At 44.7% G+C, this 23,013-nt stretch overlaps 2 protein-coding genes across 3 annotated transcripts in view; both read right to left on the bottom strand.

The window, feature by feature from the left end:
* Nucleotides 1–11,269, bottom strand: part of rnaseh2c (ribonuclease H2, subunit C) — a 92,934-nt gene extending 81,665 nt beyond the window's left edge. The window contains exon 1 of the mRNA XM_071927204.2: nt 11,266–11,269. The gene's annotated coding sequence lies outside the window, so the exon portion shown is untranslated. The remainder of the gene's footprint in view (nt 1–11,265) is intronic.
* Nucleotides 1,036–22,047, bottom strand: LOC139933158 (uncharacterized). Of its 2 annotated transcripts, none has more exons than XM_071927202.2 (18): nt 21,889–22,047; nt 20,150–20,587; nt 19,022–19,218; nt 18,086–18,189; nt 17,664–17,728; nt 16,733–16,997; nt 14,519–14,712; nt 13,766–13,891; nt 13,362–13,490; nt 11,190–11,312; nt 9,909–10,044; nt 7,823–9,369; nt 6,225–7,214; nt 5,456–5,862; nt 5,031–5,130; nt 4,178–4,775; nt 3,413–3,544; nt 1,036–2,834 (listed from the first exon to the last, which is right to left on the bottom strand). In XM_071927202.2, exons 2-17 carry the CDS (start codon nt 20,309–20,311, stop codon nt 3,426–3,428), a joined length of 5,262 nt encoding a protein of 1,753 aa, XP_071783303.2. In that variant the 5' UTR covers nt 20,312–20,587; nt 21,889–22,047; the 3' UTR covers nt 1,036–2,834; nt 3,413–3,425. The 2 variants fall into 2 exon arrangements, with proteins under 2 accessions (XP_071783303.2, XP_071783304.2); XM_071927203.2 differs by having other exon boundaries at nt 16,733–16,994.
* Nucleotides 22,048–23,013: the final 966 nt, after the last annotated feature.

Here is a 23,013-nt window from a genome sequence, read left to right as displayed (position 1 = left end):
AGGGAATATTTTGAGAGAGGGCCTGAGAGCCATTCTACTTCTCAAGTGAAAACACACAACAGAATCAGTCTTTCCTCAGTCTTTCCGCCTTCATAGCTCCCAGTAAACCCCACTGAAAAGAATGGATTTCTTTCATGTCTTACCTTCAATTTGGAGAAACGGCGCCATCCAAAAGACTGTCCCATGCAGCATGTGCCGTCTTCTCACCATTCAACACTCACTGAGGAGCAGAGTATGTGCGTGTGTGTATGAGTGTGTGTGGATGTGTGTGTGTGTTTTCTCCTTGGAAGGTGTTTCCCCATTCTCGGGACCCTACATCACTCTGACAGCAGAGAGCAGATTGTAGGAGGAGTAGAAGAAAGGGACAAGGCGGAGGCACGTGTGTGTGTGTGTGTGTGTGTGTGTGTGTGTGTGTGCGTGCGTGTAAGGCCCATTACAGCACTGTGGCTCTGACAAAGTGCAGTCGCTGCAGAGGAAGAGCAGAGGGCCCGGAGTTTCCTGAACTGGATGTGGGGGGGCTTAGCTCTTTAAATCCTTGCCTTTCCAACCTCTCCGTCTTTTTGGGAAGCAAAAAGAGACACTTGTTTCTTCAAAGTTAGAGTTATGGTCCGGGCAATTTTTCTCTCTGTAGGGGAAAGTAAAGTGCAACGTGAAATATAGCAGACACTTAAGTTGGAGCTCCTTTTTAGTCGTCCGTCGACTCCTCCGCTCCCTTCAAGCTCGCGGCATCTTCTCAAAAATAAATTTTCGGACCAAGATGGGAGAGGGGAGAGGACACTGGTAATTTGCGGAAATGCTTTTGTGATTTAACCAAGATATTCCACTTACACCGAGGCTATCTTCATTGAAGCATGGCACTCATTTAGGCTTAATTGTATGCCAGAGGTTGAGCAGCCTGGCACAGTGGACAGAGACGCAAGACTCGGTGAAGAAAAAAACAAACCTAACATCTCTGCATGAGATCGAAAGCCACCTCTACTTCTCAGACCTAAAGCGTGCTGAAAGATAAAGGTTTCACAAAGGAAAAGACAACAGTTCATTTGAAAGCAAGCCTTTTATTCTACCTGCAAACACAAAACATCAACAGAGATACATTCACATAAAAGTGTCCTAAAGAGGGCAAGAGATTCACAGTGCTTCTCCTCTGCGGGTCTAAAAACCCGCCTCGCTGCCAAAAGACTACAGATCCCAGAGATATGAAGGCAGTTGAAGAGGAGGGGATGTTCGGGGGAGGGGGGGGGGGGGTGTCAGCATGGCAAATTAATGGCGATGACACTGAGTCAGGTCAGTAACAGTCCACTGTGTTCTGACTGAGTCAAATAAGCAGGCCAGGAGAGACCAACTCGACCTCTACATAAAATGTGAGAAATTAAAATCACTCCACACTTTTAACAAGCGTAAGTGAGTCTTTAACCTTCAACTTAAATCATTTCAAAGATGCAGCTCTGTTCCAATAATGTGGCAGTGCATGAAAGAAAATGCTGAAGATGTAAATTTTGCAGAAAGATAGGACAACAAGGCTTTAACTAACTAGTCAAATCTTGTAGTACCATGCAAAGTGGTCAGATACTTGGCTGCAACATTCTCTGTTATAGGACAATATTGTTCTGAACAAAAAAAAACCATACTGTACATCTACAAAACTCATCTACAAAATCTACACTGTACATATAGGCTACTGTTGTTTATGGCAACAAAAAAAATATATCAAAAATAGCTATATCAATCAAATATATTATATCTGATCAAGTCTAGGAAAACAACTCAAACTACCTCTCTACTCTATTGGTAAAATAAAGCTTCACACGTTTTGTTTTCGGCAAATTCAGAGCAAAGCTAGGTACGAGTGCTCGTTAGTGTAGGAGACTGACAGAAAAGCAAAGCAGGAGAGGGAGGAGAGGATAGAGGATAGAGAGAGAGAAAGGGAGAGAGAGGGAGAGAGAACGCAGTGTGCATCACCATACATGGAGCGGAAACCGACGCAGGTTCGATTGAGTCACAGACACGTGCTCGCCCTCTCCCTTTCTCCCACACACACACAAACAGTAACATCGAGATGACGACACGCATGTTCGCATACGCAGTCGTGCTCAAACTTTCACTCACACACACACACACATCATACTTTCACAAAATTATTGTAAACGTGAACACCTGCCCTCCACTAAAACACATTCAAGTGTCCATAAATAAGGCGTCTCAACACACAAAAAAAAAATCTCTTGGCCTCAACCCTTTGGAAAACATATCAAACCTATCTTGGCAAGGAGCTTGTTTAAAAAAAAAAAAAAAAGCATAAACTAGGCACTGTGTTTCATTCAGAGTATACTGAGGCCAGACCCATAGGTTAATTGAGGCATATAGGAGCTACTGAAAGCTAAACAGTCCCTTTGGAAAAGTGGTTGTTAACTTAGAGAAACATCAACAAACATCTGTAAATCACTACCTCCCTCCTTAAATATACGTGTGGGTGTAAAGTAACTGCATTACGGTGGACAGCCAAGTCTCCCCACAGCTATTAGTGTGTAAACTAACGCCTATAAGGTCGTTTAGATCCACAATGGAGGTATTTTATATGCAGACAAAACTAGGTTATTCAGGCTATGCAGGCCCAGTTACCTGCACACACATGTACAGTGGTTCCTGGGTCACTGCAGCGCTTCTAGAGGTGTGGAGGGCTAAATGTTGCTGGTGACTGGAGCGTCCCTTTAATGTTGCTGGTGACTGGAGCGTCCCTTTAATGTTGCTGGTGACTGGAGCGTCCCTTTAGTGTAGGTGCTGTCGCCCATCAGTGAGGTTCCTCGTCAGGCAGTGATCGGTTTCTTCTTCTGGTTCTGTAGACAACCAGCACACAAAATACCAGTCTTAGTGATTCATTTAGTGTCACACTGACTCTTAAAATCATTTTTTTTTTTTTTGTATATAAATCAAATCTTCCAATAGAGTAATAATTTCACTTGACATAATTTCCACATGACAATATGTGAAGAAAGCAGATCACTCCACCAGTACCAAGCAAATATAATTTAATTTGAGATATAAGGTGATTTACTTTGGAATCAAGTGGAATTGTCTCAGCTGCTTGTTTTGAGAAAAATAAGACTTTAATACTAGATTAAAATGACTTGTAAAGATGGGATTTTTGAGACTTTTCAGGACACACACTCTGATATTGCCCTATTCAAACATCAAGACATGTTCAGAAAATGTACACATCTGAAAAAGGTCTATGTGTCTCTGACATGTTACAATGCTTTTTGAATGGGATTGCTTAGTTCTTGGGTCACAAAACTGTAAAAAGTGCTGCTCTGCTACAAAATAAAAAACAAACAAACAAAAGAAACAGGAAAGAAACAAGAATTGTTTTTCCCCAGGTTATCGGCAGTAATCAATGATAGTCTAGGCCGGTTACCTGTAGCAATGTACTAATCCGTCTCCTCCCTCTGGCCCGGGTCGTTCTGAGGGAGGGGTACGGCAGCCGTCCCTAACAGACCCCTCCTCACTATGTAGGGACAGGAGGGACCGCTGGGGATGTCGGCGAAACCTGCAGGAGGGGAAGAGGAGGAGGGAGAGAAGGAGGGAGTACAGAGGAACAGATAGGTGAGGATTAGAGGGAAGCCGGGGAAGGATAGAGTGTGAAAGCAGATGCAGAAAGAGGAGATGAGGAAAAGAAGCATAGAGGGAAAAACAACAGTAACTACTGTTTTGTGTGCTTTAAAAGCTCATAACTAGGATTTATATTTCCTATTAACAGAAATTGCACTCATAAACTCTATTAAATGACACACAGTCCACTTCCATAACAAACATTACTGTTGTTAGGGCAGGAGATAAACTTTGAAGTCATTTTTCACAGGTTCATGCAGTATCTGCTCTTTGGCTTTGTATGGCAGAACAGAATGAGAGAGCAAGGAAGCCGACAGAAGCTTTTTGCTTCACACATTTAAAGTTCTCCCGTGAAAACAGCCTAAGAGATGCTTCTTTTTACCGTAAATGTGAAAAATCAGGACTACCACCAAAGAGAAAAGGCCACTTAGTAGCTTGTGTTCTAACTCTGTCTTTGAGCAAATTTACACATTCACAACTGAACTGAATCCAGTCTGACTGTTCAGAGGGTCAAATTTCCTTCCAAAAACAGCAACTTCGAACTTAACGGACACACAGGTAATAAAGTCACCTTTCATGACGACCTCCGGCAGGCCGTAGGGTTCGTACTCGGTGTCGTCGAAGGCGGCTGACAGCTGGCTCCGGTTGCGGCGGATTCGCTCGGCCAGACGGGCCGGATCGGCCGGGATGGGGAAGGAACCCGAAAACAGCATCTTGTCTCCAATCTCTGTTGCCGCAGGTAATGAGACAGGAGAGACAGGGGGAGAGTCCACTAATTCTTCATTGTCCTCCTCCTCTTCCTCGGTCTGACTGTAGGCATGGTGGAGTTCAGATGCTGTGGACGCACTGGGAGGATTCAGCCTTTCTTCTGTTTGAGTGCTGGCGCTCCTCGTCTTTCCCCAATCCTCTCTCTCTGAAGAATCATTGGTTCCGTTTATGTCATCGGTCGCTCTGGGAGTGTTTGGTTTGGCCTCTTGACCTTCCTCGTGGGACTCGGTTGCTTTGGTCTGCGGCCCTGAGACTTTGTGGGGATCTTTGGTGACGTGTTGCTGACTTATTTCATCAGAAGACATTTGGATAAATTCAACCTCTCTCTTCTCTTTGTGCTGTGCTGGATTCATCTTTGTGCATATTGAGTGGTTGCTCTCCAGGTTTTCTTTTTCAGACTCCTGGTTGAAAATAAAGACATTCATTAAAGGCCAAATCCGTAATCCAATATGTAAACAACAATGTGGGCCCATGACTGAAAGTCAACCTGAAGCATTTTTTTCCATTCTGAAACTGACAGAGCGTTGACAGCTCTCTGGCAGTATTTAACAAGCAAGTAGGAGTGTCTGTTTCCAAAGCAATTACTGGCATGTCAATAACAGAGATGCCACAGAGATCCTAAATGGAGTGATGATTAAAAAAAAACATAAAATCACCTCGTCAACCATGGCAGTGTCCTGAATGTAATCTTGAAGTGCTGAGGTCTTTTTAGGAGGCTGGAGACTCTTTGGTTCAGGAAGGTTGCTGTGCTGCAGTCTTGTGGTGAAACAACAACAACAAAAAAATCAACATCATTACAGTCAAAATCGCTTTGATTAACTCCAACCCAAATATAATGAATTTACAGCAGTTTGTCTTACTCCCATCAGTGTAGAGACGATATGGACCGATATGACAGGAACCCATACACAGTGCAAGACAAACAGTAAACAGTACACTAATACATAATCACTATATACATTCAACAGGTAAATTTGAATTTCAAATAAAAGTTATTGCCATAATTTTCAACACCCCTAGCCGTTGGTATATGTGTGTGTGTGTGTGTGTGTGTGTGTGTGTGTGTATGTGTGTGAGATACCTGGAGGCCAGCATACGGCCTTGCAGTCTGTTGGAGGAGCAGGAGAGGAGCAGCTCATCTTCTCTGATCACCGTCACAGTACCGGGGCTCTGAGGGACACCCGGGGGTGCTGGCTCCTTGGAGCCCAGCGTAGGTGCCTGGGCCTGGGCCTGGGCAGTAAGAGCAGGAGCCTGGGTCTGGGTCTCTGACAGGATGTGGGACAACACATCGTCAGTCCACTGCTGGTCTGACTGGGTCTGTCTGAGAGCAGAGGTGTGGTCCTGGATCTCAGACTGGTTCTCTGTCTGGGGGAGGTTCTGGTCAAAGGTTGGGGCGGGTTGGGAAGCCAGCCTCCATAAAGCGAGCTCCTCGGCCTGCTGCTGGTTCTCATCAGAGAGAGACTGCAGCTCAGCCTGCAGCGCCACCACCTGGACAGGAGGGACAGAACAGGGTAGACTTAATGAAATAGAACTTCCTAATGATTAAAGTCACATAGGGGAAATATATGCAAAATACAAGTCAATCTTTGATCTTTGTGAATACAGAAAACTTAACATACTTTGTATTATACTATTATATACTATTAATCTATGTTGTATTACAATATATCATACTGTATTTTGGTGGAATGGAAATTGAACTCATGTTTTCCTCGATAACAGCAACATTTGCATTGCACCAACATCTGCATTGCAAACTGCATAAAATACTCCAATTTGCTGACAGCATGACAAAGCAAAGCTACATATTTTTTTGTTATTCTTCTATACACATCGCTGCTGAACCCTACCTGTTGCTGTAGGAGGCTGATCTGAGGCTGAGAGACTGTTCCTGACTCCTCTTCAGCCCTGGCCCCCTTCTTTTCCCTTTCTAAATCTCTTCCTTCATCTTCAATGTTCTCCCCATCCTGCCGTCTCGATTGCTGTCCCTCAGTGATGATGTCACTCAGCACACTGGCAGACTGTGCTGTCTCCTCCTCTGACCAGGAAGTAGCTCCATTTCTTGGGTTTGTGCTTTGCTCGACTGAGTCTTCTTGGTTTTCACTGGCAGCTTGTAGTGCTGGGTCACTGCTGTCTGAGACCATTAGCGCCTCGACTCTTTGTTTCAGCTGCTGATTCTCCTGTTTGAGAGCAAGCAGTTCTGCGACCAAGTTTGCCGTTGCGCCATCTTCATCGTGTTCAGTAGTATCTTGGTGCATGGTTACAGTGTGTGACATTTCCTTCGCACAAGCAGAGTCATGGTTACTCTGAGACTTGTCTGAGTCTGTAGAAGCAGAGCTACTGACCTGCAGTGCTACTGACTGTAGTGCTTCTCTGTCTGGTTTTTGTTCTCCAGAAGTCTCATGGCTGTTAGCTGGTGGTCTTTCAACATCAGATGTCACAGTCTCTGGTTGACCTGCATCTCTTAGGGTAGTAGAGGCAGCGTCAGTCAGTGAGTTTGTAGTGAGGAAGATGTTAGATGTTTTTTCATGATTTGGTGAAAGCTCTGAGATCTTCTCCGCTGGTTTCTCGTCTCGCCTTTCCCTCTCCTGTCTCTTCTCTTCTTGCTCTTCTTCCCCCACCTCTTTGGCCGTTATCTTCTCTTCCTCCTCTCGTCTTTTCTTCTCCTCCTCTCCCTCTTTCTCGTCCCTGACTGCAGCCAGCTCCTGCCTGCAGCGCTGCAGTTCCTCTCCTTGGCTGAGGACGGCACTCTCCTTCTCCTGCAGCTCGCCAAGTAGGTTTATGATGTGCTGGCTCTGCTTGTCAAAGGCCATGGTGAGCTGCTGGGTCTGACGTGTCACCTGGAGGGAAAATAAAGATTGAAGGATGGAGGAAGGGAGAGGTAAATGAAGAGAAATTATAATTAGGTAATAAGCCATCAGAGGCCGTGCTTTACTGTGTTTTAAGAACAGCTAAAAGGTGGTGTTAGAAATGACAAGAAGCAGAGTTGAGTGGCTTATTGCTTTTATAAAACGGGGATAGAAAGGACGCTCAATATGTTGGATAGATCTTTTTGAATCAATAATATTTACATGATAATACTCAAATATTATTCTTCCACCAGGCAATATCATTCTTAAACACTAGCTAAATATCATGGTTGCTAAGTGACACATAAGCAGCAGGATGAATGGTGATGTTTGATAAGCGATAAGCTTACTATCTAAATAGTAATGTTATGTGGTCACAGTTGTGCGGGTATTTTATGATTGTGAACGATTGTGAACCAATCAGAACTGAGGACTGGAACTATTCATTTTATAACTAGTTCACTCTGATGAGCATGTCACTCATAATCCTAAGAGTTAAATACACTTTATATTGGAAAAGGTCAATTTTTATTGTATCCCAAAAATGTAACTTGAGTTGGAGAAACTACATGTAATGAACTGTATCCATTGTTATTTACCTGACTCTGCAGAGCCTCCAGCTTAGCCTGGCACTGATTAGCACGGCCAGCCTCCCTGACATTCTCTGCACGCAGTCGCTCCACCTCCTTGGCCAAGTTGGAGGGGGTAGACACCCCCTTCTGGAGGTCAGTGGGTGCCTTTCTCTGGTCCGAGAGGTAAGGCACCTGTAGAGTGGTATCTTCCAGGTCAGAGGAAACCCTCCCTGTCTGGCCCTCCAGAGTGGTTTGCCCCTCATTTGACAGAGGTGAGCCTTCAAGAACTGTCCCGGTTGTCTCTTCCTGGATGAGATCTGCCGTTGCCTGGGAGACGGCCGTGTTGCGCTGATTGGTGGATTGGCAGAAGAGGCGGTGCTTCTCTGGCGAGGGGAGGAGCTTGTTGTCCAGGCCGACGATGTTGGAGTTGAGCTCGTCGTCGTGGAGAGTCAGGTAAGTCAGCGGGCTGTTGGCTTCTGGGAGTTTCTTCTCTTCTAGAGAGTCTCTCTTCCCGTGACTCTTCAGCTCCTCCAGTTCGGCCTCAAGCTCCGCCAGTTTGATGCTCAGCTCCTTCTTCCCCTCTTTGCCAGTGTTTGTCATTCGCTTCTTCTCCTCTTCCTCCTTCTCCCTCTCTCTCTCGTCCCGCTCTAAAGCCAGCTGGGCCTTCACCTCCGCGAGCTGCTTCTTGAGCTGAATATTCAGCTCTATCATTTCACTCTCCCTGTCTTCTAGCGCTCTCTCTTTCCCCTCCTCCTCCCCTTTCGCCCTTCTTTCTCTTTCCTCCCTCTTCACCTGTGCCTCCAGGGCGGCCAGGGCCTTCCTCAACCTTTCTGTCTCGGTCCTCTCCCTCTCCAGCTCTGCCCTCCTCTCCCTGTCCTGCTCCTCCCTCTCCCCGGCCTGGCTGGCGCGTTTCCGGCTGAGCTGTTTCAGGCGGGTCCTAGCCTCGGCCTCGGCCCGTCGTTGGGTCTCAAGATCCTCCAGACGTTTCTGGAGCTCTTCCCTCATGTCCTGTAGCTCTGAACGTAGCGCTGAGTTCTCCCTCCGGAGGTCTTCAGAGGGCGCGGGCTGCTTGGACCCAAGAGGGGGGGTCTTTTCAGGGGAGAGCATCGAAGTACAGTGGTCACCATCCATAGAGGTATCAGTGAGAGTACCATCAGTGGACTGAGAAGAGCAAGAGAGCGCTGTATCAAACGTGGATTGTGTTTCTGTCCTAGAGCTGTCGTGACCCATCGCATCATCTCCCTCATTTCTACTCTTCCTCTCCTCTGCCTCACTTTTCCCCCGCTCTCCTGCCCTTTGTGAGCGTTCAGAGTCCATGGAGGGGAAGGCAGTGATGTGTTCAGAGTCGATGCCTTCTCCCGGCTCTCTGTCACAGGGGTACTTTGCAGTGATCTGTGCCCCTGTCTCCTTTCCCTCCTCCTCCCTCCCCTGCTCCCCTCGGGTGGGGGCAGCGGGTCTCTTGGTGTGGGCTGGTGCTCGGGGTTGGTGAGAGGAGTAGGGTTGAGGGGTGAAGCTCTGTCCAACAGGGCAGAACTGGACAGGTGGTACAGGGGGAGGTGGGGCAGCCTTCTGGTCTGGAGTTGGAAGGAAAGAAACACAAACAAGAGAAACAAGATTTGATATTTTTCAAACTGCAGACCATACACAATAGAAAATAATAGTCTGGAAGACAGACAGTGGAGAAACAGCATCACTAGTCTGTTTTCATCTTTTAATAAACATGTTAATTATTGGGATGGGTGACTGTATTTTGACTTGTGAAGAAGGGTGTTCTCATCATTGACCAGCAGGGGGCAGCAGTGGGCTGGCAGCCTTTTGCATTGAAAGTCAATGAGCATGAAATGTACCAAGCTTGTCAGATGTCATGCACTTGCCTCTGTGTCGGCAAGTATTCTCCCTGCTGAAGTGTCCTTGAACAACACACTAAATCCCTACCAGCTCCTGTTCCATAGCTGACCCTGACCTCTCTGTGAAGGGGCAAGCCAAATGTGAATTTCCCTATAGGGAATTCAGATGAATAATGTATCGTGTTACCATTAGCATCATTACCCATCCCATTACCGACCACGCCCATCCTTCCGGTCCCTCCTCCTGCCCACAGCTCTCTCCTCACCCTGCAGTTCTTTGAGGAGGTGCAGGGCGTTGGCCCGCTCCTCCGCCAGTCTCCTCCCCTCCTCCTCCAGAGCTCGCTCTTTCTTCCTGCTCTGCTCCAGGCTCGCTGTCACACCCTCTGCCTCACGCAGCGCTTCCTAATGCATGGGTTAAAAAAAACATATTGACATGAATCAAGTGTACTGAACTGAATCAAATTAAACTCAAGTGAACATGTCTAGACTCCCCTACAAGGATTGAAATAGATCACTTGGAGTACTGCTCTAGGAGTGATGATCAGCTCTCAATTGAACCTTTATTATCAAAATAGAATGCTGATTTTGTACCTTTACAGCCTCTACTCTATTAAGTTATGGCTACCAGGGTCCTGAAGGGTCATAATTACGGAGGCATGCAACCAACAAAATCTTTAACTTCATAAACTAAGTTTAAAGCTTAGCCATTGCTAACTGCATAGACATCCCTAAGTAGACAGTATAATACTGCCAAGTCTCATTTTAATATTCATATCTGGACTTGATGCTGCAGCTTTTTGTACTTTTGCTAGCTGGCATTGGCCCACTTGCTGGTGAGCCTAACAGCTATAAACACAATGTCACTGTGGTAACAAATTGGTTAACACTGTCACAGACAAATGCAACATTGTTGCAGATGTGACAAGAGGGTATTCATGTACTGAACTACCACTGACATGTTATTGTTCCTCTACAGTGTTACTGTATCAGGCTCTGTCACTGGTATGTATGACATTAGCTATGCATAAGAAAGCATCTCTCTAACTCTGAGACAGGAAAGGATACAAGCTATTCTTGTCTGCAGGTTACAGTGGCAACTAAACCTCAAAATTCACCAGCCACATTCAATATTTTACAGTCCAATATTTTTTTCTTTTTTCGATTAGAATAAGTTTGTTGCCAAAGTGGCTGGTAAGGTAGACAACAGACACAGTCAAAGCATTTGGCGGCTGGTGCTAATTTCCTACTCTGCTCTGTGAAATCCTCTCCAGTGCTACACAGAGGTACCATGTACTAAAACAGCTGCACTATCCATGAAGCTGCCACTTTCTCATTATCATAAAGCAATGCTAGACTGACATATGGCAGATTCAGACACTGTTTAAAAATGTATTGCGTTCAGTATGTGTCCACTGCTTAGGTAATTAATAATTGATGCATCTAGACCCCGACTCACTAGACTCAGGACCATCACTAGCCTGTGTGTGTGTGTGTGTGTGTGTGTGTGTGTGTGTGTGTGTGTGTGTGTGTGTGTGTGTGTGAATTACCGTCAGTTTGGCTTGTGTCTGTGCATCTTTCCTCTGGCTCTCCTGCAGCTGTCCCTCTGTCCACTTCAGTTTCTCTTTCAGAGTCTCCACCTCTCTGTCCAACGCCTGCTTCTGAAGAGACACCTGACAGAGAAACAGAGAGAGTTAACATTCAGTGTGAGCCAGGAGAGAGGGAAACCACAGACATAACAAGACAAGGAGGATGGGAGGGCAAGGGTGTTGAGAGGAAAAGGTGAAGAGTAGTGTTTAAAGAGAATAAAGTAGAAGCCATAAAAACTGAATGGCCGTTTGTATAGGGATAGGAGTCAGGAAAAACTAAAGGAAAGGACCAAGGAAGAAGGGGAAGAGATAAATAGCTAACATAAGCTACGTCTAATGTATTCTCTACAGCTCTGGGGAAACTCATCAGCTTTAACTCAAACTTAACAGGCTAATAGGCTTCACATATAAAATTAGACACATCATCTCAAGCCATAGTACACATGAATCACAACTACATGCCAATCAAATAACCAAATCATTTTGACTTGCTAAATCTGTAGCATGTAGACCGGCATTAAAGACACGTCTGAGGTTTTCTGCAATTATTTATATATATATATATATATATATATATATATATATATATTTGATTTTGCAGCAATCTCCTGGAAATTGCCAGACCAATTTTATGTTTTTTCCTTTAGTTTTCTGGAGAGTGCGAGGACTGTTGAAGGCATCCAGTCAAAGCATGACACTGTAATGACCTGCTTATTGACAAATGCTTTGATTACACTGTTATTGCATTAAAATTGCAAGAATCTGTAAAAAATTTAGTTTTTTTTTATGTTGTAACATTTGATATTTTATCTGGAACAATTACCTTAACAATTTTGTGATTTATATATAAAATATTGCATGCCATTGGTACAGCATATTTTGAAAATAAAAATTTCCAAATTGCAAAACTCAAACTAAAAGAAAGACAGAATGAAGTGGCGGTGAAGTAGTGAAGTGGCCACTTGAATCACGTGAAATGGGAACAATTGAATGTCATTCTGATTGTGTAAGTACGTGATTTGATTCAATACAAACTATGCCTCTATTGTGTGTGTGTGTGTGTGTGTGTGTGTGTGTGTGTGTGTGTGTGTGCATGCTGTGTAGCCTTATCAGATCAATCAAGATAACGTCTGTGTGGTTTCCAGAGAGCTTACAGTGAGGTTTTTAGAGACAGGTTTTTGTGTGTAGGCTGAATACCCATTGTTAAGAACTTAAGCACTATGAATAACGGCTTGTCTAACAGCGTAGGAATGGAAGTCATTCGAGTCGGTAGGTGTCGAGAAGCTCACCTTTGAACTCTGTATTATTTTCATTATGCTGATACAAAATACCGCATTCCTTCACGCATTTGCACCAAAAAAAAAAAAAAACTGTCCTCAGGCACACACACTCCTCTCTCCCCTCATGCAATGCCCGAACACACACACACACGCGCACACACACACACCTTCCATCCATCTTCACCCCCATCCCGCAGTCATGCCTTCATGCCTCCCTTAATGAGAATGCTGACTATTTCTCTCTCTCACGCACACACGAGTTACAAGTTATGAGTTTTGTTTCACGCTCCCATAGCCAAAGCATTCTGCATCATCAAACACAGTCACAGGGTTATTACCTTCGCCGCTCAACCCTTCCTCTGGGGAGAAACCGAGAGGAGGAGGAGGAAGAGGAGGAGAGAACGGGTTGGGAGAGAAAAAAAAAAAAAACAGAAACACAGAGAGCGAGAGAGTGAAACGGAGAGCGAGAAAAACAACGAGCAAGGGCAAGAAGCAAGCGTGGGAGAAGAAGTGACATTAGTTTATTGACCTTTGGCACAAATAGTACAAGTCCCTTCGGATTGAGAGAGGGAGAGAAGAGAGAGAAAGAAGGACAGGCAGGAAATAGCTGGGAAAACAGACAAGATGTGAACTCAAGAGATAAACAACATGTGTATCATTAAGGTCCACAGTTTCCAGTGTTGATACATTATGTGTATGAGTGTGTATGGAAGTTAGAGAGCTTGTGCAGCACCTTCTACATGCGTAAGGTGAGTGTGTTTGGTATGCGTGTGATTGTGTGTGTGTATGTACAGAGAAAGACTGTGTGTGTGTGTGAGAGAGTGTGTATGTGTGTGTGTATGTGTGTGTGTACCTTGTCAGTCTGGGCCTGCAGGGCGTTGTGGAGCGTCCTGGCCTGTTGGAGCTCCTGGTTGAGTTTATTCACTTCCTGCTGATGCTGCTTCTCCAGACACTGTCTCTCCTTCTGCAGCTCCAACAAGTCCTGGCACCCAACACACACACACACACACACACACACACACACACACACACACACAGAACAAAATTAAAGCCACCAAGTTCAATTTGAAAAGTGTGGTACATGTATTTTACCTAAGGAGAGAATGGAAAAAATAAACTCTCACTCACTCTCATTCAAAAGTGAGATGAAATCACTCTTTCTCCCTCTCTGTTGTTGTTTCTCACCCTCTCCCTTCATCCATCCATCCATCCATCCATCCATCCACCAATCTCTCTCTCTCTGTCTCCCTCTCTCACCCTCTGATGTAGTTTCTCCAGCTCCTTGGTGCGTTGTTGGTGTTGAAGTCGGCTGCTCTCGGCGTTCTGCCTCTGACACTTCAGCTCCTCCTGCAGCTGCCTCAGCCTCTGCTCAGCTCCTGATGCCTGGCGTGCACAAACACACACACACACACACACACACACACACAAAATATCCTCTTCATTGACAGCAAGATGTCTATGTGTGTCTATGTCTTCATTGCCACCGTGGGCTTGGAGTGTGTATGCCTGTGTGGGTGGGTGTGTATGTGTATTGCAGTCAGTCACAAGTAAAATATTTGCTTTTTTATGTGTGTTTTACCCTCTAATCTTTTTATCTTATGATGCGTTCTCGTTTTAATTTATTTTACAAGCATGATGCTTTTGATTGATATGCATTTCTTTTATTTAATTCACAAAGGTGCTACTTGTAGCATTTTAACATCAATAAATCATTACCACATTAATTTTGAGACATGAGTATAGTTACTGTAAACAAATGCGACCATCAGTATGAAGATTGGCAGCCTCTACCAGCCTCTATGCTGCATTTTACATTGTGTGCCACCGGGTCATATTTGGTGCGAAATCTGTTATATTGCTTTACGGCACAAAACAGGAAGAGGGCACAAACTGAACTAAAGCTTTCAATTTCTGGCAGTGGCAGATAGTGGAAGGAGTGAAAGGCCTTTTTTATTGCATATTTGAGTTTGTGTGTGTGTGTGTGTGTGTGTGTGTGTGTGTGTGTATTACCCGTTCGCTCTCCTGGGCCATGCGTGTGTGTGCCAGGCCCAGCTGGTCGCGGGCTCTCTGCAGGTTGAGCTCCCTGGAGGCCAGCTCCTTGCTGCTCTGCACCAGCTCCTCATGACTCGCCTTCAGCCTCTGGGCCTCCGCATGCAGCTCCCCCTCCAGAGCACACACACGACTCCGCAGCTCCGACACACACACTGGTGGACGGACCAGACACACAGGTTGATAAGTGTGCGTGCTACAATGATGTAAAGCTCATTTGGGGGTTAAAGATGTTAAAGAGAGTCCACAAATCAGTCTGTATTCAGGGTATCTGCAGGTCTCAGAAAGCCACATTTAAGACTTTAAGGCCTTTTACCTGGAGGTGAATTTAAGACACATTTAAAAGCCAATATGAAGAATTAAAGCTGGCAAAACCAGCCTGTTTCAAACTGAACAATTCTGAATCTATCAATGGGCAGTATAAGAAAAAGGACAACAAGAAATCAATTGTTAAGGAACATTAAGTCCAATTGTGTTTAGTAAAGCAGATATGATGGGAAAACATGTTTTGCATATTGTACTAACCTTATTCTGTATTAAGCTAAGAGTAGACATATAGCACAAACAGACCTGTCATTGCATGATGAAAAACTATGACTTCTAATACCTGTATTTAAGACATGTTAATACATTTATTTAATATGTTATTGTAAAGGGAGCAGCTCCAGGTTTGGTCTCTATTACTATTCTGGGATTTGGCTTTGGGAGACAAGGTTGATTCATATTCACAGATATAGACTGAATTGCCAAAGGCAAAATAAGAGCAAGAAAAACATTTGAATCCTATTACAGGGTGGATTTCTGCTTTAAATGGGTGAAAGGTGGTTGAGTGGGTGGAGGCTGACAACAGAAAAAGAGGGGAGAGGCAACACTGGGGAAAAGCACACATAATTAAAACTAAAATGATTTAAAAAAAAAAAAAAAAAAGTTATTACCAAGGATAACTTCATTTCACACACACACACACACACACACACGACCACCGCAACACAACAGCAGCAGACAGCTGGGGTCTGACAAATGGGGTCAATCCATACAGGCTGGCTGACTGATGAGCTGCATGATAAGATACTCTTTCACAAGGCCTGTGGATTTCAGGCTGTTCATTTCCTAAGCCAGTGTTGACATCAACTCTCCCACTTCACACTCTAATATTTTAGCACAGTACATAGTAAATCAGTGTGTTTTTTTATGTTCCTTTTATTTTACAGCTCTTTAACTTTTGAAGTAAAGAGCTATACAAAATAGCTATTATCATTGTCACCATCATCATCTGGCCATAAAGAAACAATGAAAATGTATCAGAATAAAATGTGTTACTTCTGAATGTTTTTAGGACATCTGTTGTATGTTTAAGGTTGACTCTGACTGATATACTGGTATGTTGACGCACTAACACACAGTTTCCCAACAGTCTTGCAGTCAAAGAAATAAAAACCCTGTTACACACACACACACACACACACACACACACACACAATCCAGCCAGCCGAAAAGCACACCTAAAGTAAACACTGCAGCTCCCCTCCCCCTCCGCTCCCCAGCAGCTAAAGGAAGCCTTTATTGGTTCACATTGATCTGTCCCCTTCCTGCTCTGAACAAACACACACACAAAAACACACATGCTGGGGTGGGGGTTGTTATATCACACCTATAATGTATACTAGGAGTCACTCAACAACATGTAGCTAGCCTGAAAGTAGGCAGAGGAGTCTGTGGATGAGCCAGTGGCTTCTAGGCAACCTGTTATGTAACAAGTGTTGTTTAAGGTTACGCTGAGTACAGGAGATTTAGGATGAATCTGCACTGTTTGCTTTACACTGATTGAGCTGTGGTAGCCCCCCACAGCTGAAACCTGCATCCATGGCTGGAAAAATATAATTTGTTTTGTAAATTCATTATCTGGCCTTGTTGCTCAGCCTAAAATCACTGCCATTACAGTATAACTATCCATATATCATGATATAAATATGCAAATAAGAGCCAGTTATCCCCAAATCTCCATAGAAATCGACTGTAAAACACTGTCAAAGATTTTACAAAGATCACAAACTAAAAGCTAAAGTAATGACATAAGTGCTGAGCTGCGTGTGTGTGTTTATCTTTACAAACACCAAATGGGCAACAATCAGTCAAACTATGTTGCCACGGTGACACCTTGCCACCCTCACTCACTGTCTGTCTCTCTCCTGGGGTCCTCCGCCTTCCCACAATGCCCCTGTTCCGACTGGCCTCGACTGATGACATCAGCGCAGGGCGTCGGGGGAGAGGGAGGGGGCCGTCCCCTGCCCGCTGGCCTCGAGTCATCCCGTTCCCACGGAAACGCTGCCAAGGGAGTGGAGAAGACGTCCGATTGGTCGGACGGGTGGCGGTGGGGTGTGCTCTTGTGCTGTTGTCGTGGCAACGAGGCAGCGGGCACGTCTGAGAACTGGAGCTGCTGCTGAAGGGGAGAGGAGAGAAAGGCATGAGACAGAGGGCGTTAGCCTAAACAGGATGTCAAGCTAGGAGAAACACTGTAGCAGGAATTAATAACAACAACACTCAAATGCAACTCATTCACATTATCTTTAACAAAGCATTTTACAATGTGCCTCTCATAAAAGAGTCATTGTTGTTGTATTCATGACACATCATAACTAACAAGTACAGATTTTCTTGTATTCTTTCTGAATACAAGAGGAGGATTGTGGGAGTTGTGAGAAAGTTTGCAGCTCAGGTGTGAAGAGTTACATTTTTACATAATACAAACTTCTTCCTTTCTTAAAATTAGATACTGCTCACTGAACAACAGACTGGATTTGTAGAAAAGGATATTCTCAAGTGCTATACACCATGATGAAGTTTAATGGTGTACAAGTATAGATGAGTCAAGTGTTGCACCCTGACTGACTGACTGACTGACCTGAAGCTGCCTTTTGTTGACCATGGTGCCATGACAACAGCACCATGGTAAAAAAATAAATATGTCTGGTTTCACTGACAAGAACTGAGCCAAATCCCACAACTTGAAATCTAGTGCTTTCGCCTGAAAAACCACACTGGCCTTGGACTAGACATAACCCAGTTTTGTGAGACCAACCCAGTGTTGGCACATGCTGGTACTCACTCGGATGTGCAGCGCCCGGCTGTCCCCTTCTCCTCTGTGCCCCGGCCTCTCCTCCTTTCTGCCCCCTACAGGACAACAACACAACATTATGGTTGGGCTCCGTACAAAACCAAGGTCCAACGCCTGACAGGAACAACAGCAGTGAAGAACCCAAGTGGTTTACTGAGTCTAATGACAAGACAGGAATGAGAAAATACTGCAGTCCCCACAGAGCAGAGAGAGAGAGGGGGGGTGGGGGGGTGGGGGGCAGTATGGAGCCATGGGAATTAATTTATGACCTCGCTGCTTATTTTGGAGTCCTGTGGTTTTCCATTTAATTTTCCACACTATACTATCTATTAATGACAGGACAGGAAAGAGACAGCCCTCTAGTCTTCAGGGAGCAGAGACAGAGAGAGAGCCATAAAGTTATAGGACGGTACCATTGTGTTCCCAGGGCGAGGCTATATTCCAGCAGGGGGTGGAGAACAGGCTGGAGTCTCCCGACCTGCTGCTATTCTGCAGCTTCTCCAGCTCGGCCTCCAGCCTGGGAGGAGAGAGGGATGGAGGGAGAAACAGAGGGAGGTGGGGGCACAAGGAAACAGAGAAGAGAGGAGGGTTAGGAAGGACGAGGAGAGACGAGATGTAAGGTCCAACAGAACAGATGAAGGCTTTATCTGCTGATATGGCATCAAATTATCTTAAGTAATCCAATTTACCCACAGGGATCATTAAGTTTCATCTAATATAAAATTAAACAAAACCCAGATCTAGGAAAAACACCAGAGGGTACAAACAACAAAAGATAATGGGCCATTTTCATTGGTGTCATATAATCATCATACTGGGCCAAGTAGCTTAGGAGTAACAGATACCAAACTGGCCCTGGAGCATACAAACATCAAATTTACATTACAGATCCAGTAATGTCAGTTCCAGATCTGTTCCTTTTACTGAACAGTGTAATCTAGTGTGCGGTTCATTGGACAAAAGTGATTCAGATACAATCCACTTTCCTCCATTAAAGAGATACTGTGGAAAAAATGGCAGAAAATCAATTCACTATACTTTGATTTCTGTTATTACTTTTAGAATAGGCTTTTAGAATACTTTTTTTTAGCATTGTGAACATTGAAGCATTGTGTGTATTTCACTGTGTCAAATTTAGCTTCAATACCAGTGGAAGACAAGGCCAAGGTCAAGACTTTTGTTGTCCTTAATGGGAAATTTAGCTTGCAGCAAGGCATGCAACCCTATTCATAATCCCATTAAAACAAAATGAAGCAACGTACAAGATAGATTGAAATGGAGCAACGGGTAGAGCAGTAAACTGTCCCAACTAAAAAAGGAAAAACCCTTTCATTTTCCCCGCCGCTGACCTTTTGACCTCCTGGGTGAGGTTGTGGGTGAGGGTGCGAGCGGAGTCCAGCTGGCCCTCCAGAGAGCAGACCTGGGCCTGCTTGGTCTGAAGGTCCTGGGACAGACGCTCCTTGGCAGACGCCCCGGCCTTCGCCTCCTCCCGGACACCCTGGAGCTCCCTATGCACCACCTGGAGCTCCCCACGCACCTCCTCATACTGGAAGAGATGACAGGAGAGGAGGAGGGGACAGAGGAGGAAAAGGAGGAGAGGAGAGGAGAGGAGAAATCAAAAACACAAGACATGATTATAGGAGGAAAAGGTGCAGAATTCCATTTTAGTATTAAAGAAATTGAAAACACTCCTCAAATCCTGTCAGAGGTTGTTGACAAAGCCAGTGCATAGCAGAATTGGGCAGGTTATCAAATATTTAGAAAATTTAATATCCTTGACAAAATGTTGCAATAATAATGTTGACAGTCTCGTCAGAGACATACCAAACTAAATGATGTTTGCCATTTTCAATTGTGACTCAAACACCAGAAAGGCTAATGCTGAAAACATACTAGCTCAGAACAGTTTGTGGCTAAATACCTGTAAAATGCCAAAAAACAACAACTAGGCCTAATTGTAGGACACACAATACACACTGGTGTTGTATTGAGATTGTGTTTGTAGTTTTGTGCATTTCTAAAGCAGACTATGTTGCTGGTACTATGCACTATAACCTTACAAACACAACCAAACTTCAAATTTACCAAGCTTAAAATGAATTGAGCTTAGCCAATACTAAATATGCCTAATGCAAATATGCTATACAGTTACACACCAGTCAGAATGTAGGACATCCAACTAACCTTGAAACAGAATAACAGCATGACAATGTTAGGAAAAGGACCAAGTTACCTGGGCCAATATGCATCAAACTACATCCCCCCCATCCCACTGATGACGTCAACACCTCAGTCTCTCTCAATGCCAGGAAAATATATACCAATGAATATACCAATGATTTATTTTTGCAAATATTTGTGATTCTGATTATTTTCGCAGGGAGCAGCATCATATAACTAAACGAGAGTTGAACAATTCTGTCACTAAGGGACACACTTAAAATCAACTGGTCATAAACCAGCATGGCTGTCTGTACCTTAACGGTCTGTTTGTCGAGGGCGGCCTGGCTGTTGTCTAGCTGCAGCTGTCTCTGCCTGCTCTCTCTGGACAGTCTCTCCTGCTGGACCTGCAGCTCCTTCACTTTCTGCAGGACCCGTCCAGACAGCCCCACCGTCCAGTCCTCCTCCGCCCAGCTCATCTCTCTCTGCCTGGGCCACCACAACCTTTTACCTCTGGCTTTTCAGTTTGCCTGCTCTACAAGCCACTTTGGTGGGTAAGCAAAACCACTCCTTTCTATTCTAAAAGGCAATTTGGTGTCTGAAGTCGTTGGAGTGGCTGATGAAGTTTGGCATCCACAAGACAATGCGGCAACTGGCCTGCCCTATTCCTGGCCAACAGATTTAGGGACAGCTACTGGAGCCATGGGAGCCAGCAGCTGGAGTGAAGCAGCCAGCACCACAGCAGTAAACAGACTCTGCAATAGAGAAGAAGCACAAGGCTGTTAAGTAAGGTGCATGTAGGTGTGTGTGAACGTGTCTGGTGTGTTGTGACAGAGAATGGAATCCGTACTGTATCAATCCAAGCATGTTTCAATCAGCTGTGTGTCCTGTCTTTGAATATGTTAGGTTACTAAGGTTTTGATCCCCCAGGGAGATGCTGGTAGTCAGCGCTGTGCTGCTGTGACTCAATGTTTTCCAACCAGATCGCATGCCAGTTTCCAAGAGCACTTCAAGTTGAAAATAGCAAAACCACACACACACACACACACACACACAAGCCTCTGTAGAAGTGACATGTTCAGAGTACATCCCATGTTTGATAATTGTTTCTAAAGACCTATAAACAGTATTAACAGTATTTGCTAGCATTATGTGTATATGGGCATGTGCAACCAAATTCACGCGCGCGCGCGCACACACACACACACACACACACAGAGGCGGAATGAAGAAAAGCCTGATTGAAAATCATGGCCTGACCAAACTTGTGAAGGTTAATTCTGAGTCAAGTTTCGACATATACCCTAGCCCCAAGGCTATAACCGCAATAACTCCAGTCTGATCTTCTACAGATGGACTGGATTGTTTCCTTCATTGCTTGCAGGTTAAGTCACTGTGTTTACATTGATCTGAGGTCAGGAACGGCAGAAATGCTGTGGAGGTGGAGATGAAGTTGAAGTATGCCGAGCTGAACTGACAGGTGGCTCAGTGTGACAAGCACCTCACATGACAACAAAGACTACAAAACAATAATGCTATTGTAGGAGAACTGTTTCAACGTGTGTTTGTTTGTGTGATTACAATAGGAAAGCATAAACCTTGCGTTAGTGAAAACAAGAAGCTGGTAAACATGTAGCATGTTACGCCTCCTAAAAGAGGCAGCCAAAAGACACCCAGATGTTCATGAAATAAAAGTAAACCTGCGCTAACAGAGGATCGAGCAGGCAGATTTGTAGAAGTTGGACCCTGGCCTGTGCTGTGGCACTGTCTGATCACGAGGTTCAGATGGAACAAGAGTGTAAGTGAACAAGTGAACAAGTGAACAAGTGAAGTGACAACTTCAAAATAAAGAAATAGGACAGTTAAGTATCAGTTTAACGTCAGGCGTTAACTTAAATTACAGTGTCAGCGAGTCGGTAACGAGATCACTTTCTCACTCTGAATGAAAGACAGACGTTTCTATCGCTTGTTGGTGTTTAGTCAGTCAGCAGTCAGTGGGAGAGTGACACAAACCTAACGTTAGCTGCCATGCTAGATGCTAACCCACAGTACTTACCACTCACTTTACAGCTGGTTAAAAAGGCGGCAGGGCTCCCAGACAGCTTACATCGTGAAGTGGCGGGCTGTGGTATTGTTATTAAACAGGTGGCGAAATTACAGCCTCTGGCCTTTTTGCTATGTGACGAGCGGATAATTACTTATGATGAAGCCACGGCTAACGTCTATCTGACAGTTTTCATATCTGCAACAAGATGCCGCGAGTCTCGTGCAGCCTGACAAGCCAACAAGAGTCGTTGTGGCACGAGGCGGGGCGGGAGCTGGTGACGTAGCAGGGCAATGGTTGGGAAAAGGGCTCGCAGCGACTTGAACCTCTGATGACCTCTAGCGACGATACGGAGAGGCGCTCCAACCCGGAAGCGAGGGGACCGGCAGGAGGAGAGGCCAGCTCGAGTTTAATACATCCATGGTTCAACTGCAGGACCCTCATGAGACCCCCAGTTCTGCGAGCCAATGGGAAGAAGGCAGGAGGGTTTGAGCATGCGCAGTGGTAGGGTTCCCAGACCCATAACTCTAACCCTAACCTAACCCTCATCCTGTCCTTGGCTAACCCAGGGGCCCAGGACGGAGGTCTGAGGTGCTGCAGTTGGATCCTCTTAGCACTTTCTGCCATCTCAAACTCAGCCTGACATCATTTGTTTGAGTTTCAGTGAAATGTATAATGCAATACAAGTATTGTCATGGACATGCTGCTCTGTCTCTGCTGTCAGATAACTTGATTCTGACTTGACTCATGGTTGCAAAATGCTAACAGGCCAGGACTTATGTCATATATTTGCGGCATAGTTGTTTTTTACAGAAATAACAAAATATGTGACAGGGGACAAGACAAAAATGTTCTATTTATTACCAGAATCTGACAGTTTCAGTAGGAAGAGACAGAAAACTAATTTTTGCATTGGCATTAATGGAGAATCGTCCTTATATGGTGTCTGCCTTCCCCTCTTTCCAACAATAACTTGTTTTCCACTTACAGGTTACAAATTCACTGGCAAAACTCACACAGACATAGCAGAGATTTGTTCATAAATGTAATAATATGTTGCATTGACATATGTGTACCTGCACAGACAATTGAAAGTTTTAAATACCTGTAAACATTGTAGTGCTCATTTGCCACTTC

The sequence above is a fragment of the Centroberyx gerrardi genome, chromosome 16 (genome assembly GCF_048128805.1).
Source record: "Centroberyx gerrardi isolate f3 chromosome 16, fCenGer3.hap1.cur.20231027, whole genome shotgun sequence".
Classification (NCBI taxonomy): Eukaryota; Metazoa; Chordata; class Actinopteri; order Beryciformes; family Berycidae; genus Centroberyx; species Centroberyx gerrardi.
This window is presented reverse-complemented; position numbering and strand designations above follow the sequence as displayed.